The sequence below is a fragment of the Jaculus jaculus genome, chromosome 13 (assembly GCF_020740685.1).
Source record: "Jaculus jaculus isolate mJacJac1 chromosome 13, mJacJac1.mat.Y.cur, whole genome shotgun sequence".
Classification (NCBI taxonomy): domain Eukaryota; kingdom Metazoa; phylum Chordata; class Mammalia; order Rodentia; family Dipodidae; genus Jaculus; species Jaculus jaculus.
Genome location: NC_059114.1, coordinates 502,964 through 517,450, shown reverse-complemented (window position 1 = coordinate 517,450; position 14,487 = coordinate 502,964). Strand labels below are relative to the sequence as shown.

Here is a 14,487-nt window from a genome sequence, read left to right as displayed (position 1 = left end):
GGCTGGGCCTCTGGAATAATTTCTCGCCTTGACATGCCTGGACACCAGAAAGTAGACAGGTACAACACCTTCTGAGAGAATGAAGGTATGGGATGAGAGACTCAGCCTTGCAAAGAATGAACTGATGGGAACAACCAACTCCATTTATTACACCTCCTCCCCTCCCAGAGACTTTGAAAAATCAAATACTCCCTGAGCTTTGGAAACCCAACCAGTGGCTGATTATTTGAACTTTATTATTATAATTGGCCAGTCCAATTCCAGCCACCACAGGCAGAACAATGAGCCATTGAAATCTTGGAAAGGTCTTGCCTTCCATCCACCCAGTTACTGAGTCTTCAGTGGGGAGGGGAGGGCAGGAGGAGAGTATGCTTGAATCCTGGCTTTGCCATCTCACTCCACAGGGAGTCTTGGGAGGTTGGTCCAGGTTGGAGTATTCTCACTTATCAAACAGCGGCCCTGACATTCAGGTGTTGCTTTACCTTGTGACGTTCCATCTCACATCTTGGCCCTTATAAGTCAGGAACTAATGTATCTGCTTTAGGGAAAATTCTGGAGATCCTGGAAACACAAGGTATCATTACTTGTACCTGGCCCATGCACCTTGCTAGTACAACAAAGGAGACAGTGGGGAGTGTTCCTGCTCCCTTGTAGGGTGCTTAGACTTGTGCCCATGCACAGAGCAAAACTACCCTGGGAACCCTGGAGTAAATGGCCAGCCGCTAGGCCAAGGAGCTGGGCCCAGCTGGCTCCTGACCCTCAGTTGCTATGTAACAAGGTGACATTGTATCTTGTTTATGGTCACACTACTCCCAGGCATTTAGTGTTATTTGATCATTAGTTATAAGCCCCAAAGATCTAATTTTATTGGGAGGGAAAAAAAGTTCAATTTTATGGAACTACAAGGCCCAGTTACTGTCCCATGAAACCTTAGAGGTCAGGCTTGAGCTGGGTCTGCCATGCCCATCACTTGCAGTCACTGCTAGCTTTGTGTTTTCCTTCCCAGAATTAGGCCGTGGCTAGACCAGCCAGGTGGCCAAGAGTTTGCCTGGTGTCTCTGGAACCTGCTTGATTTTATCAGGGCTGGATTTCTACCCTGTGGGTGCCCAGCACCCTGCCTTCCCCTAATGGGAAGTAAGCACTGAACACAGAAGGCCTGTGAGAGAAGTCCTCTCACTGGGAAGGCCCCATTCGCTCCTCAGATGGTACTGGGAAGGCTGCAGGGACTCCGACTTGGGTTTCAGGATTAGGGTAACCTGAGTACCATAAACCACAGCAGGGCTGGGATTAGGCAGGCTCTGGGTCTAAGATGCTTTGCTGGGGCCCAGGGAGAGGTAGAGGGCTCCTCAATACCCTTGTAGCCACAGGTGCTTGGCTGGGGACCAGGGTGTTCAGGGCATCTGAAAGCCTCTGGTGGCAGAACCTGTAACTCTAGAACGATTGGGGAGCTCTAAGGGGTTTGGAAAACAACAGAAGCCAGGCCCTAGCAGTCAGGGTTGTCCAGGATGGCTCTGCAGTAAAGCATGAAAGTATGGAGGCCAGCCCCCTGGCTGATCCATCATCAGGGTCACAGGGATCAAGAAGCAAAATCTGTAAAGTGGGTCCTCCCTCCTCCTTCCCAGGCTTGTTCCTTATAAAATGGACAGCAGCCAGCTCAGACCTTTGCTGGACTCAGACCACACCAGATGGGCCATGACAGGCATGGATGTGGCATGATGCTGTAGGCACCCAGACTCTCAGCTACTGACTGTCCAGTGCACGGGTATGTGGCTGCAGCTCTGCTGTTCTTGGAGGATCCATGGCGCCAGTGGGACTCCCCTCCGTTGCTCATCTTCACCTCTTGACAAAACTTCACCCTGCCATAGTGGGTTCTGGAAACAGGAGTGATGACCCCAGTCATGCCTGCTGAGCTTGGAGGCCGACCTTGACACCTGATGATACAGGTGAAGCCCAAGGAATGCTCAGGTATGTCATCTTGACATCACAGCCTTCCAGCCTTCTGCCCACAAGACTCATCATAATGATGAGTTCTAGTGATCACTTGTTAGTTTTTGTTAAAGAATTATTTGGTCAATTATATCCCCATCCTGAACATTCTGGGAAGTGTGGTTGGACAAACCCTTACCAGCATGTTTCCCCTTCTAGGCAGCTCTTTCTAGGCAGGATTCTGAGCACCAGGCCCTGTAGCCTGGCTGTGGTAGGACAGGGTAGAGGTGTCTCCACAGTGCTGGGGGAGCTCCATCTCTTCTGCAAGACCAACAGAACACCAGAGCCCCTCAATCTGGGCATGCCTAAGAGGTGTAAGGAGCAAACCAGGCATGGGCGTGGCAGCATCTCTTGTGAACAACGAGCCAACATGCATTTCTACCCATGTATTTATGCCCCTGTTTGGCACGGGGTAGTCCCCAAAGCCATGCAATACACAGCTGAAGTGCCTAAGACAAATTCCTCCCTTGTGGACTCTGCTGGGCTTGGGCTTTTGTTAGAACCAGCACCAGGAGAACCCTTTTGCAGATGGAAGGGGAAACGCAGCCAGTGTGAAGGAGGGAGAGACCTATGCTCATCAGGGACCCTCAGGGAGACATCTTCTGTGCTGGCCCATCAGTGTGGGCTTGCGGCTGCTGCTTGCATTCATTCTGTGGAAGTCCAGGGAGCAGGGTCCAGAAACCTGTCAGCAGTCAGCCACCTCACTGTGAAGCAAGGAAACACTATGGCCTTAGGTGGATAGACAGTGAGTTCTTGGCAACATGGGATGACAGTACTCCCACTGAGAGGTGACCCCACTTCCCTCAAGCCAGGGACCTTTGCTTGCTCAAGTGTGATACTCGGTCTAGGGAGGGTTCAGAATCCTGACCCTGCGACTGTTCTAGTCCCTACCTCATTTTGGACTGAGCTGAGGCTCTCTTGCTCAGCAAACCCACAATCTATAAGTTTGGGGCCAGGAGAGTATATTTTTCTTTGAAGTTGGGGCCCCAGAAGCCAGGCCTGGCTCAGGTCATCTGGGTAATTGGTTTGCAGATGCTTCCTAAATGGGGTAGCCCTGCAGAAGAGTGTGCCCAGATACCTGCTTGCTTGGGATGTCCAGCCTGCTCCTCAGCATCCCCACCACCTGCTGGCCCCAGGTACAGCCACTGCTACTGCTTTTCTAGGAAGAAAATGGTCCACTCTGCATTTGGCAGTAAACTGCACCTATCCTCACCACTCATGCCCCCTGCACTCTGAGTGGAACCATGGGTGGGCAGACTAGGAAGGTGGAAGGACAGACAGGCAGAGGTCAAGACAAGGGACTCCAGTCAGTTGTTGAAGAAGGCCATTGACTGAGGTGTGGGCCCATGGTTCCTGGGCAAAGGGAAAACAGCTTCCAGAGGGACATAGGGTAAGCTGAGGTGGGAAAGGACAGTGTAGTGATAACCCAGTCATGTCTCCTTGGTGTTATGAAGGAGTCTCCTGACTAGGGGCCAGGCATGTGGGATCTAAATAATGACACAGCCTTATGGTACACAGGTCTCTCCTAAGGCACAGCCTCCCTGACAGGCATGCTGGTTGGATGTCTCAGGGTGCCCCTATGCAGGTCCAGATTGTCCATAGCTCCAGGCGACTATGTCCAGAAGGTAGGCAGTAGATGGGGGCCTCAGGTCTGCTCCCCCAACACTGCTGTTAGCTCCCAGGTGCCTGCTGGATACTGAAGATCAGGTGGCCACCTGTGGAAGTGAGACATGTGCCAAGACACTGAGAAGAGCACAGATGTCAGGGACAAGCTCCCACCTGAGGCCACAGAGAGACAATATACTGCTTCTCACAGGGGAATTCTGCTGGCTGGTAAGGGTGCCTGATGAAGACATGGAGGTCACTTCCACTGCCAGGAAAGCACAGCTAAGACACACTCCTACTGCCTCCTGCTGAGCACATATGGAGGCCCCCACAGGCTTATGGAGTATGCCCAGAGTAACGAGGAACTGTAGTCTTGGCAACTCAGATACCCCCAAGAACTGATAGCCCTCTTTACATCCTGTGCTGTTAACCCCAGGCTCCTCCTCAGAGACCTCACTGTGCTATTAGTTCTGCCCACAAAACTGTCTGCCACCTAGCTCTGTGTGCCTGCCATCCAGAGGGCCTCAGTACAAGGCGGCAGGTTGGAGGAGGGAGTAGGTGGGGTGATGGATGGGCACCCCACCCCACTTCCCAGGGAGAGTGAAGTAGTAGGAAGCCTCCCTCCCGCCCTTCTCCTTCCCAAGTCCTTGCGCAATCTGGAGCCACAAGCCGAAGTGTGCAAGACATTGCTGGGGGTAATTGCAGGTTACATGGAACAATCTAAGGAATTAAAATCATATTTTCATTGCACCATAAAAACATGCAAAGACAGAGAGGTGGCAGCCCCAGGGAGCACTTGGCCCTGAGGTGGAAAGCAGTTGGCTCAGGAGATCTTCAGCCCCTTCTTGTATTTTCCGGCCCAGAGAGGGGGCTGGCCATGCAGTGATTCTGTAGCCAGGTAGGACACTCAGGCTAGATGCCATTACTGGCACAGCACATCTGTCCTGTCTTGGCACTTGCCCTCCTTGAACACAGGACACCAGAACCCTGGGTGAATGGCCCAGGACATTTGGTAGTATGTGCACACTGCCGCATCAGGTTCCTCCCAGGCCTGTTCTGGCTCCATAGCTGCCTGAGTAGGGTCTCTTGGCTAGGTCCTACCAGAGCAGTGGGCTGTTTTCTGAGTCCACTAAACATGTTTCTGGTCCCATACCCTGGCCAGTGTATGCTGTTTCAATGCCTGGTCCTGGGTGGTGGCTGGCCATGAGTTCCCAGTGGCAGACTTTCCCATGCTACATTTGCTGTCTGTGAGTTGGTCAGATCCTTACTCACCATTTATTAGGACTGCAAAGGGAGCCAGGATGTAAGGCCATGTGGGAAGGTATTTTGGATGTCTGGTTTTTCCTGGGTATAGTAGCTATGGCTTTCAGTAGAGACTCTAGGGCAGGTAGGCTAATACAAGATCTGTTCTTGGGGTAAGAGATGCACACAAAAGCCACCTGGCAGGGCAATGGAGACATGGGTGTGTAGATGGCACTGGATGGCTAGGTGAGCAGGAAGGCAAGTCTCCTCCCTCCCTAGAGAGGTACTTGCTTGCCCCATGGCAGGGGCTGCTTCCAGGGCTGTGGAATTCACTGGAGGGTGTCTAGCCAGATCTCCTATCCCACCAGCCCCAAGCAGCAGGTGTTAGCTGACCTCTTTGCCACTAAAGCAGATAAAACCTCAGCCTAGAGAATCCTAGTGGCTGGGGTGCGCCACCAGCCGTGCGTTAAATGGGACATGGCTGATCTGGCTCTGCACTTGTCAGGAGAGCCAGGCCCAACCCAGGACTTGGCATCTTAATTGAGTGTCTGAACACCTCACAGGCTTCACACCATGAGCCAGGCTCCCGTAGGCCCATTAAGGTGCAAACACATTCCTTTGTTCGCTGACAAGCAGGGTCCCATCCAGGGTTCCTGGGCCAGCAGACTAAGTGATGTTTTCTTAAGGAAGACACGAGATTAGCTGCTGCTAAAGCCTTAGCACAATGCCGGGCCGCCTGTGGCTGTCTCTCCCAGTGGTGATTGACAGGCGCTCTCTGGCCCATCAAGTTTCAATACAGAGGATTAGCCAAAATGCAGCCACCAAGCTGACTTGGAGGGTCACAATGGAAACCTAACAAGGTGGCTAATATTCAGGAGCAGAAAGCCTTAAACACCCCTGCCAAGTCTTGTCCTCCCCCGCCCCCGCCACCCCAGTGCCTGCTGGAAGCTAGGGTGCCTGCCTTGCTTCAATGCAAAGACCTCAGGTGTGACCTGGGGAGAAGGTCCAGGAAGAGGCCCCTCCCCCATGTCAACTGCATCTGGGAACTTCTGAATACAGATATTGGGGCTGCAGATGTTCTAGATGGCCCTGTTGATTGAGCTCCACATGACAGCAGGTCTTGGAAGTTTCTTTCATTTGAGGGGGCTGGCCAGGCCCTGCCCTGCTGGGTAGTCCTGGGACACCACAAGCAGAACATGCTTCAGGAAACATCCTCTTTATTTGTTATTCCAGAAATGCCAAGGGGCTCAGACGTGGGCAGCCCCACATGGGGGTTTCTGCCCAGGCCATCATCATCTGGCACTGGGGACCTGGAGAGGCTGGCCAGGCTAAACAGGATGATGAGGTGCAGATGTAGGCTGATTTCCTGACGCCATCCCTGCAAGGCATACACCGTTGTCTGTGCAGACACACAAGGCTCCATAGATGTATCCTGGGCTCTCTGAGAAGGTGCCAAGGCCTGGCTTTCCAGTCCTGCCAATGATGGGTGGGGTCAGCACAAGCCACATCTCACATTTATCTGGCCATATCACCCACACTCACACATGGGACCCTCGAAGGATGATTGCAGATGAGCCCCTGAAGAGAGCCCCCCACTGCCCCATTGAGTGAGTCAGAGGGGACATTGTAGTACTACAAAAGGATTTTGAAATGATAAAACCTTGTAGTAGGCTCGTAACAAAACAACCTGGGAGGTATAATATTCTGATAAGAGCTGTCTTGGAGGCCCTTTGTCTGTAGCAAAGGCAACCATGACTCTGGGGAACCACGGTGGAGAGGATGCCAGGATGCCCAGGATCCACAGTCCACTGGACCCATGAACCATTGCTTGGGCCCTAAAACCTGCTAGAGGCATCCTGAAGGGGAGTGAACTTTCTTCATATAGCCTCCACCTCAGGGTGTGGGGGAGTGGTCCCAAAGGACCCTAAATATGGAAGGGCTGACAGCCTGTACAAGCCCAAGGACCCAGCCTTAGGAGGCTTGGGGAGAATATCATGTCAGTCAGGTGACAGTGCAGGGCAGGGAGGTATTTGCTAATTTTTTCCTCCTTATAAGAGGGTTACAATGGCCAGCATACCACTGAGACTTCCAGCTGCCTGCTTAGCCAGCCCAGCTTTACAAAGCTGTCACTGAACCAGATGTGAAGGTGGCATGAGGCAGCATCTCCACCTTCTGGGCAAGAGGAACTATAAGCCAGCACTGGCGGTATGAAATGTAAGCCAGCACTCTGAGGGGGGGAAGGGGAGGCCAGCTTCCACCAACAGTACTTGAGACTGCCCAGGAGACTCTGTAGGTGTAAGCCTGCTCCCTCAATACCCTACACACGGGGACCAGCAGGGACTAGGCAGGGATCTCAGGGTGTCCTCAGAAGGCTGGGTTCTTGGTGGCCTCCCCTCCCAGCCTTGCTTCTGGACCACCATGGTCTGAATGGAGGGCAGAGCTCACTGGTCCAAACTCAGGCCTAGCTGCACCATGCGCCTTGCATCATGTTCATCAAAGTACCACCCACCCCTAGTCCTGTGCTCCATCTTCAAACTTGTGTACCTGGGTCCAGGTTTCTGAGGAGCCTGGTATTGAGCAGGCAATACAGTGTGTGCCCTTGGCTTGGCAGGGATGGTGGCTTAACCTCAGCAACCAGTCACAGTGGGGTCCAGGCCTGAGCGCTTGGAGATGTGCAGTTTGACCACTTCTTCAGAGCAGGTGGGGTGGATGCCCACTGTCTGCATTACCTGTTCATAGGAGGCCCCACACCTGCATGCATAGGGTGGAGAATGGCAAGCAGTCAGCACAGAGAGGCATGCCCATACCACCCTGACCCTGGGAAAGCTTTGAAAGCACAGGTTCTCCTCACTAATCCCCTTATTTCCCCAGCTAGTGGTGGGTGGGAACATCTGACCACACATATATTGGACTATCCACCTTCCACCCAGCAAATGTCCACTGCCTACAGTGGCCAAATGGAAGACCCTTTGGGCTCACCTCCAATCCAATTTCTCCCTGGCTTGCTATGTTTTGGCCTCCTAATCTCTAGTCCCACCTACTCCTTCCTTGAGGTCTGCTCCATCACTCTGCCAAGGTGTGGCAGAAATGACCCACCTCAGCCAGCAGAAGTATACTACTTATGAACACAGCTTCTACTACCCAGCCTCCCACACCACCAAGCCTTCCACCCAGCCCAGCTCAGAAATCTCACACTTGGAGACATGATACCCAAACACCACTGTGCAAGCAAGGAGCGGACTGATCTGTAAGTTGTATCTTGTCTGTCCAGAGTAAGTGCATGAATACATAGAGAAGACAACTTGGTCCAGCTCAGCTGCTGACCCTATAAGGATAGCTTCCACTGCCCAGACTATCTCCTGGCCTCTGAGAACTGGCTCCCACCTAGCCCAGTTGCTAAAGGTCTACAGAGTAATGGGTGCTGTGGGCACTGCAGGCAGCAACAATGTACATGCTCAGTAGGCACTATTCACCTCCTTAGGGACACTATACTTATGGACACCCTATAAAGCACAGAGGGTAACAGCTTCTATTGTTTTCCATTAGACAAAGTTGAAACAAGATTTCCTTATGTCTATGCACACTTGTGCTAAAGCATCTGGTGGGTAAATTCACAACTTGCACAGCAGGTGTGTGTATTTCAAATACAGATGGAAGTCTCTAGTGAGCCAGGTTCATTCCAAGGCCACCTGATCATGTCTAAAACATCATTCTTGGCACTCTACCAGTGTGCTCAGGTCTTAGTGTCTCTATCCAACAGACACTGACTGTCACTGTGATGAATAGAGAGCCTCAAGCTTTAGACCAACTCAAACAGTTCCTTGCTGTTTTAAATACATTTAAACATTTCAAATGTTAAACTCCAAAGCATAGCATCCTTCAAATCAACCTTTTATCTTTATTTCCTGTGAACTGCCTGTTTATGTTCTATACTTGTTCTTTCCAGTTGTCTGCATCATAAATTGAATGGTAAGAGCTCTTTGCATATTAAGAAATAAACCCTTTGCAGTTACATTATGCCAAGAGGCTGCCTCCATTTAAAGAACTTTCCCAGAAATTCTTCCAGACACTGAGTGTAAGTCTGAGCAATAGCATCTGCATGTAGTTCAAGTGGAAAGCAATGTGTTGCTGGGATAGGGCCAGGCCTGGTCTTGTCTTGTCAGCCCCAAGAGTTGGAGATGGCCCCATCTACCATCACTCACACAGAACTACCTACAGCCATTCTCCTTGCACCCACCCTATGGGCTCTAGCAGAACTCTCAGGAATGGATGAAGGACTCATGGATCCTACCTACCCTGTGGTTTTTCTAGATAGAACTTCCAGATGATAGTTGTGCCATATATCACTCAGCAGCTGAGGAACCAGACGTGTATTCCAAGGACATGGCCCATCTGGGACCTAAAGCTCAAGATTGCCAGCCATTACATGTGTGCAGGACAGGTGGGCCATGATAGGATGAAGGCTCACTGCTCTGTGAAAGGCATGGCTCCATAATGGTCTCAAGGAATCTAGACCTTTCATCTCCACCTGCAGAGCCCATCAACATACCAGCTCTGTTCCTTTATCCCGGCCTGCTCCCCCTAGACCACCTGTCCTCAAGGCCCAGTTCTTAGCCCACTGGGAACCCAGTTCTCCACACACCTTCTTCCCATTTACCCCTTCTTCTTACCTCTGCTTTCTCCAGTTTGTCCTTGCCTGGCCCTCTGCCTCCTAGACTGTACGTTCAGCTACCCTTCTAAGAAACCATGCTTGACTTCCTAGCATCACCTGCTCACCCCATCGCGAGCCACTTCATGGCCTCTGTAGGCCTCAGGATACAGCTTGTGGTTACAGCATTTGCCTAGTTTGTGTGAGGCTCAGGGTTCCACCCGTGACACCATACATGCATGTAGTCAGATGTGCGCATGAGGACACATACACACTCCACACTGCCTTAACCAGAGACCCAAGGAACAGCTCTAGGCAACTTTTTATCAGCACCTTCAAGATCCAGACCATCTTCACTACTCCTGAGGACTGTGGGAGTGAGGGCTCAATCCTTCTCATTCTACTCATGTAGAAAAGGCCCAAGTAGTTACTGATGGCTGCAGCCATCCCCAGGAGCTCAGGCACAGAGGACATGTTGTATGGCTCTGTTTAACAGCCTTATCTAGAGAAGAAAGCCTCTTTTCTGGCCAAGCCTGCCATATCTGAGAAGAATCTTAAGGATATCTGCTAGACATGTGCAAGCCCCAGTCCCAAGAGCAATGTGGACACAGCAGCTTTCACTGCAGAGCTCCTGGCATTCGGTAGGACACAAGCATTCCTTCTGACTTACTTGATTCCCAGAGCAAATCCTTGAATAACTTCTCCAGCATTGGGGCCGAGGAAGTGGAGACCCAGCACTAGCTGTGGGGGTTCCTTCAGGCATACCATCTGAAAGCCACAATTTATTAGCAACCCTTTGCCACAGGGGACCCACCGAGTCACAGAGCACACCCAACTGTGTCCCAACTCTGCAGCCTTCAGAGATTCCCGCTTGTAATGGTTAATATTGCCAACTAGGGCTGAAGAAATGGCTCAGCAGTTAAAGGCCCTTGCTTGCAAAGCCTGCTGGCTCAAGATCAGTTCCCCCAACACCCATGTAAAACCAGATACAGGAAGTGGCATATGCCTCTAGAGTTTGTCTGCAGTGGCAAGAGGCTCTGGCATGCCCATATTCATGCTTTCTCTCAAATAAATAAAAACAATTTTTAAAAAACTATTGCCACCTCAGGGACTGGGGAGATAGCTTAGCAGTTAAAGATTCTTACTTGAAAAGCCTTCTAGCCCATGTTTAATTCCCTAGTACCCACAAAGCCAGATACACAAAGTGGCACATGCATCTAGAGTTCATTTGCAGTGGCAAGAAGCCCTGGTGTGGGCTAGAGAGATGGCTTTGTGGTTAAGGCATTTGCCTGCAAAGCCAAAGGACCCCAGTTCAATGCCCCAGAACCCAGGTAAGCCAGATGCACAAGGTGGTACATGCATCTGGAGTTTGTTTGCAGGGGCTAGAGGCCCTGGCACACCCATTCTCTCTCTCCCTCTCTCTGCCTCTTTCTCTCCATCTCTCTCTCTCTAATAAATAAATAAAAAGTTAAAAAAAGAAGAAGCCCTGGTGTGTTCATACTCAGTCTCTCTCTCTCCTCAAGTGTTTAAAAAAAAAAGAGGAAGAAAAAGGAAAAGAAAAAGGCATTCAGGATGGAGAGATGCTTAGCAGTTAAGGCATTTGCCTGCAAAGCCAAAGGACTCTGGTTTGATTCCCCAGGACCCATGTAAGCCAGGTGCACAAGGGGGTGCATGCGTCAGGAGTTTGTTTGTAGTGGCTGGAAGCCCTGGCATGCCCATTCTCTCTCCCTCTCTCTCTACCTCTTTCTCTCTCTCAAATAAACAAATAAAATATTTTTAAAAAGACATTCCCAGGCTGGAGAGATGGCTTAGCGGTTAAGCGCTTGCCTGTGAAGCCTAAGGACCCTGGTTCGAGGCTCGGTTCCCCAGGTCCCATGTTAGCCAGATGCACAAGGGGGTGCACGCATCTGGAGTTCGTTTACAGAGGCTGGAAGCCCTGGCGCGCCCATTCTCTCTCTCTCCCTCTATCTGTCTTTCTCTCTGTGTCTGTCGCTCTCAAATAAATAAATAAAAATAAAAAAAAAAGACATTCCCCCAATTAAAAAAAAATACTGCCAACTAAACAGGATCTAGAATCACCTAGTAAATAAACTGATGGGCAAGTCTATGAGCTTCTAAATTAGGATACTTGAGGTAGGACAGTCCACCCTAAATGGAAGGCACCATTCCATGGGATGGAGTCCCAGACTGTTTGATAAAAATGAAAAAGTAGGGCTAGAGAGGTGGCATACAGGTTAAGGCGCTTGTCTGCAAAGCCAAAGGACCCAGGTTCAACTCCCCAGGGCCCACGTAAGCTAGATGCATAAAGGGGCACATGCATCTGGAGTTCATTTGTAGTGGTTAGAGGCCCTAGTGTACCCATTCTTTCTCTACCTGTCTGTTTCTATCTCTCTCTCTCTCTTTCTCAAATAAATAAATAAATAAATAAATAAATAAATAAATAAATAAATAAATAAATAAGCCAGGTGTGGTGGTGCACACCTTTAATCCCAGCACTTGGGAGGCAGAGGCAGGAGGACTGTCATGAGTTCAAGGCCTCTCTGAGACTAAATAGTGAATTCCAGGTCAACATGGACTACAGTGAAATTTAAAATAAAAAAAAAAAAAAAAAGGAAAAAGTAAACTGAGCACCAGCATGCATCCCTCTCTACTTTGTGATTGCAGATGCAATGTGACCAGTTGCTTCATGCTCTGCTATGATCCTTAAGCTGTGAGCCAAAGGAAACCCCTTCCTTAAATTGCTTTTGTCATGGTATCTACAAAAAGAAGCACGTTACTCTGCCCTGTGTGTGTGCCACATCACTGTTCCCACTGCTGCTGGCTCTTCCCTCCTTCCCTCTTACCTCCAGTGCAACACAACCCTGGCCCCCCAAACACTCACCTTTATGTGGCCCCCCAAAACACTCACCTTTATGTAGCACTGGGATGCGTCCTGCTCACTCACTGTGAACTCCAGTGGCTTATAATACGCATGGTAAACCTGATTGACAAGATACCAAGGCTTAAATTGGCAGCCATGGCCAAGCTAGTTCTATAGTCATGGCTCTAACAGGGTATGCTGAGGGGAGGGCTCTCAGGGATCCACATGACCTGAGGATGTGGTCTGTGGTGCAGACATAACTTAGCGGGCTGCAAAATGCACGCCCCCCTCCCACACACAGGCAGTGTGTATCTGCAGCCATGGTCTCCAGACAGACCCAGGCCTAAGAGCCCCATTGAACTAAAGCAGCAGAATAGGTGACAGGCTATTGTGCTGACTAAGATAATGCACCACAGAGCCTGCAGGTTGGGCCATGGCACTGGGGTACCCCACGGGCAGGTGTGGGATGGACACAGTCTTCTTCCTTATGGCCACTGCAGGCTGCACAAGAAGATGGCAGGCAGCTGCTAGTGCTTTGCGGGCAGTGGTCTAATCTCCCTGGGATACCCTGATTGGCCTGGCCTGAACTTTGGCTAGAAGGAGGGGCCTGGCATAGGACGGTCCTGGAGCAGGGCAGACCCCAGGCACACTGAAACTGTGGGACAAGGGCTTTCACCACCCACCAAGGGTTCGACAGCACGCTCAAAGCTGTAGCTGAGTAAACATGAACAAGGCCTCCACATGTGTTACACATCCACTATTAATTAATAGAGCATCAGAGAATATTGTTTTAAGTAAGACAGAACTCAAAAGAAAACAAACAAAGGATATTTGGCCACATTCAACATTGTGAAACATAAAACAACATTATAAAATGGCATGAGAATATGTCCAAGTACACTTATGATGAATCAAACAAAAATAGTAATTAAGGCACCAGGAAGGCAGGCCTGTCAGACCTATCCTATGATGGAGGGGCCTGAGTGTGGGTGGTGGGCAGGTCCAACAGCCTGGTGGTTGCATGGGGTCTGGTTTCCCCACTGCCTGTAAGCCAGTGCCAGATGAAACCATACCAAAGCTTTCTAACTCACCATACTTCAGGCCACCTGGCCCCACTCTGTGGGCACTTCAGGGGCCATGGCCAGCTTGTCACAGCAGACCCCAATAACCAAGCCTGTGAGTGCTAGAAGACTTTGTGATAAGGAAAGAGTCTGGACTGGGCAGAATGAAGATTCTCCCACTGGAGCCCTCAGGAGAGTCCCAGGAAGAAGGAGGTATGAAGGAAGGAGAGGATAAGTTGGCTGGCCAGGAAAGATGGCGGGGTAGAGGGGAGAAGTCAGAGGACATCCTGGAGAAGCCATTTAGGCTGAGAGAGACCCAAGCCCCTATGAGTTAAGGAAAGCTGCAAAAACAGGCACCTTACCCTGGTGCCTTCTGTGATAAGTGCTCTGCATGCTAGAGTGGGGCTTGTACCAAAGGCCCCGAGACTCTGGTGGAATGGCTGGTATCATGGTAGAGACCCTATTGGTGCTGCTAATTCCTACAGCATAGCTAGGGGGTGGGTGCCAGACAACAAGAGCTCAGAAAGAGGCAGCCAGGTACCCTTCCCTAGTCATACAACCCAGGGTAGCAGGTGGCTACTGAGTGGGACCAGAGGAACAAAGCTTGGTGACACAATGAAGCTGCCAGAGGCCTCCTCCTTCTCTTGTTTTTGGAGCTGCCTTCCTATGTTCCCATCCTGAGGTCTATTTCTGCTGCTCCCTGACCATTGTTCTGGGCCACTATATCATGTCCTGCCAAGTGCAGCCCTCAGAAAGTGGGGACACCCACATCCTTATTCACAAGGCCTATATCCAGGGAGGCACTTCATGGAGAGCAGCCACGGAGGCCCCATCATTGTTGGCAGTTCCTACCTCTACATTATCCTGGCCATGGCGGGCTGTAGCTTCCTCCTCTGACAGTCCTACACAGCCATACTCCAGGGGCGTGAAGACAGTCGTAGGAACCTAGACCGCAGGTTTGGAGTTAGGCATGGTTCTTGGGTCTTTCAATCTGAATATACCCCCTGCATGACACTCTTAATGGTGATCCCAGGCCAGGCTCTATCATGTACAAAACATGGCAGGTGGGCCACTCACTGTTCCTG

General features: G+C 50.7%; 1 protein-coding gene across 4 annotated transcripts in view; it reads right to left on the bottom strand.

Moving 5' to 3' along the window:
* Positions 1-6,033: 6,033 nt before the first annotated feature.
* The window catches only part of Txnrd2 (thioredoxin reductase 2), a 73,896-nt gene continuing 65,442 nt past the window's right edge, over positions 6,034-14,487 (bottom strand). For all 4 annotated transcript variants that reach the window (XM_045132460.1, XM_045132461.1, XM_012951739.2 and 1 more), the window contains 5 exons: positions 14,255-14,347; positions 12,390-12,461; positions 10,152-10,249; positions 7,378-7,584; positions 6,034-6,306 (listed from right to left, as the gene is read on the bottom strand). In XM_045132460.1, coding sequence (XP_044988395.1) covers positions 7,461-7,584; positions 10,152-10,249; positions 12,390-12,461; positions 14,255-14,347 — 387 coding nt within the window. In that variant the 3' untranslated portion in view covers positions 6,034-6,306; positions 7,378-7,460. The remainder of the gene's footprint in view (positions 6,307-7,377; positions 7,585-10,151; positions 10,250-12,389; positions 12,462-14,254; positions 14,348-14,487) is intronic.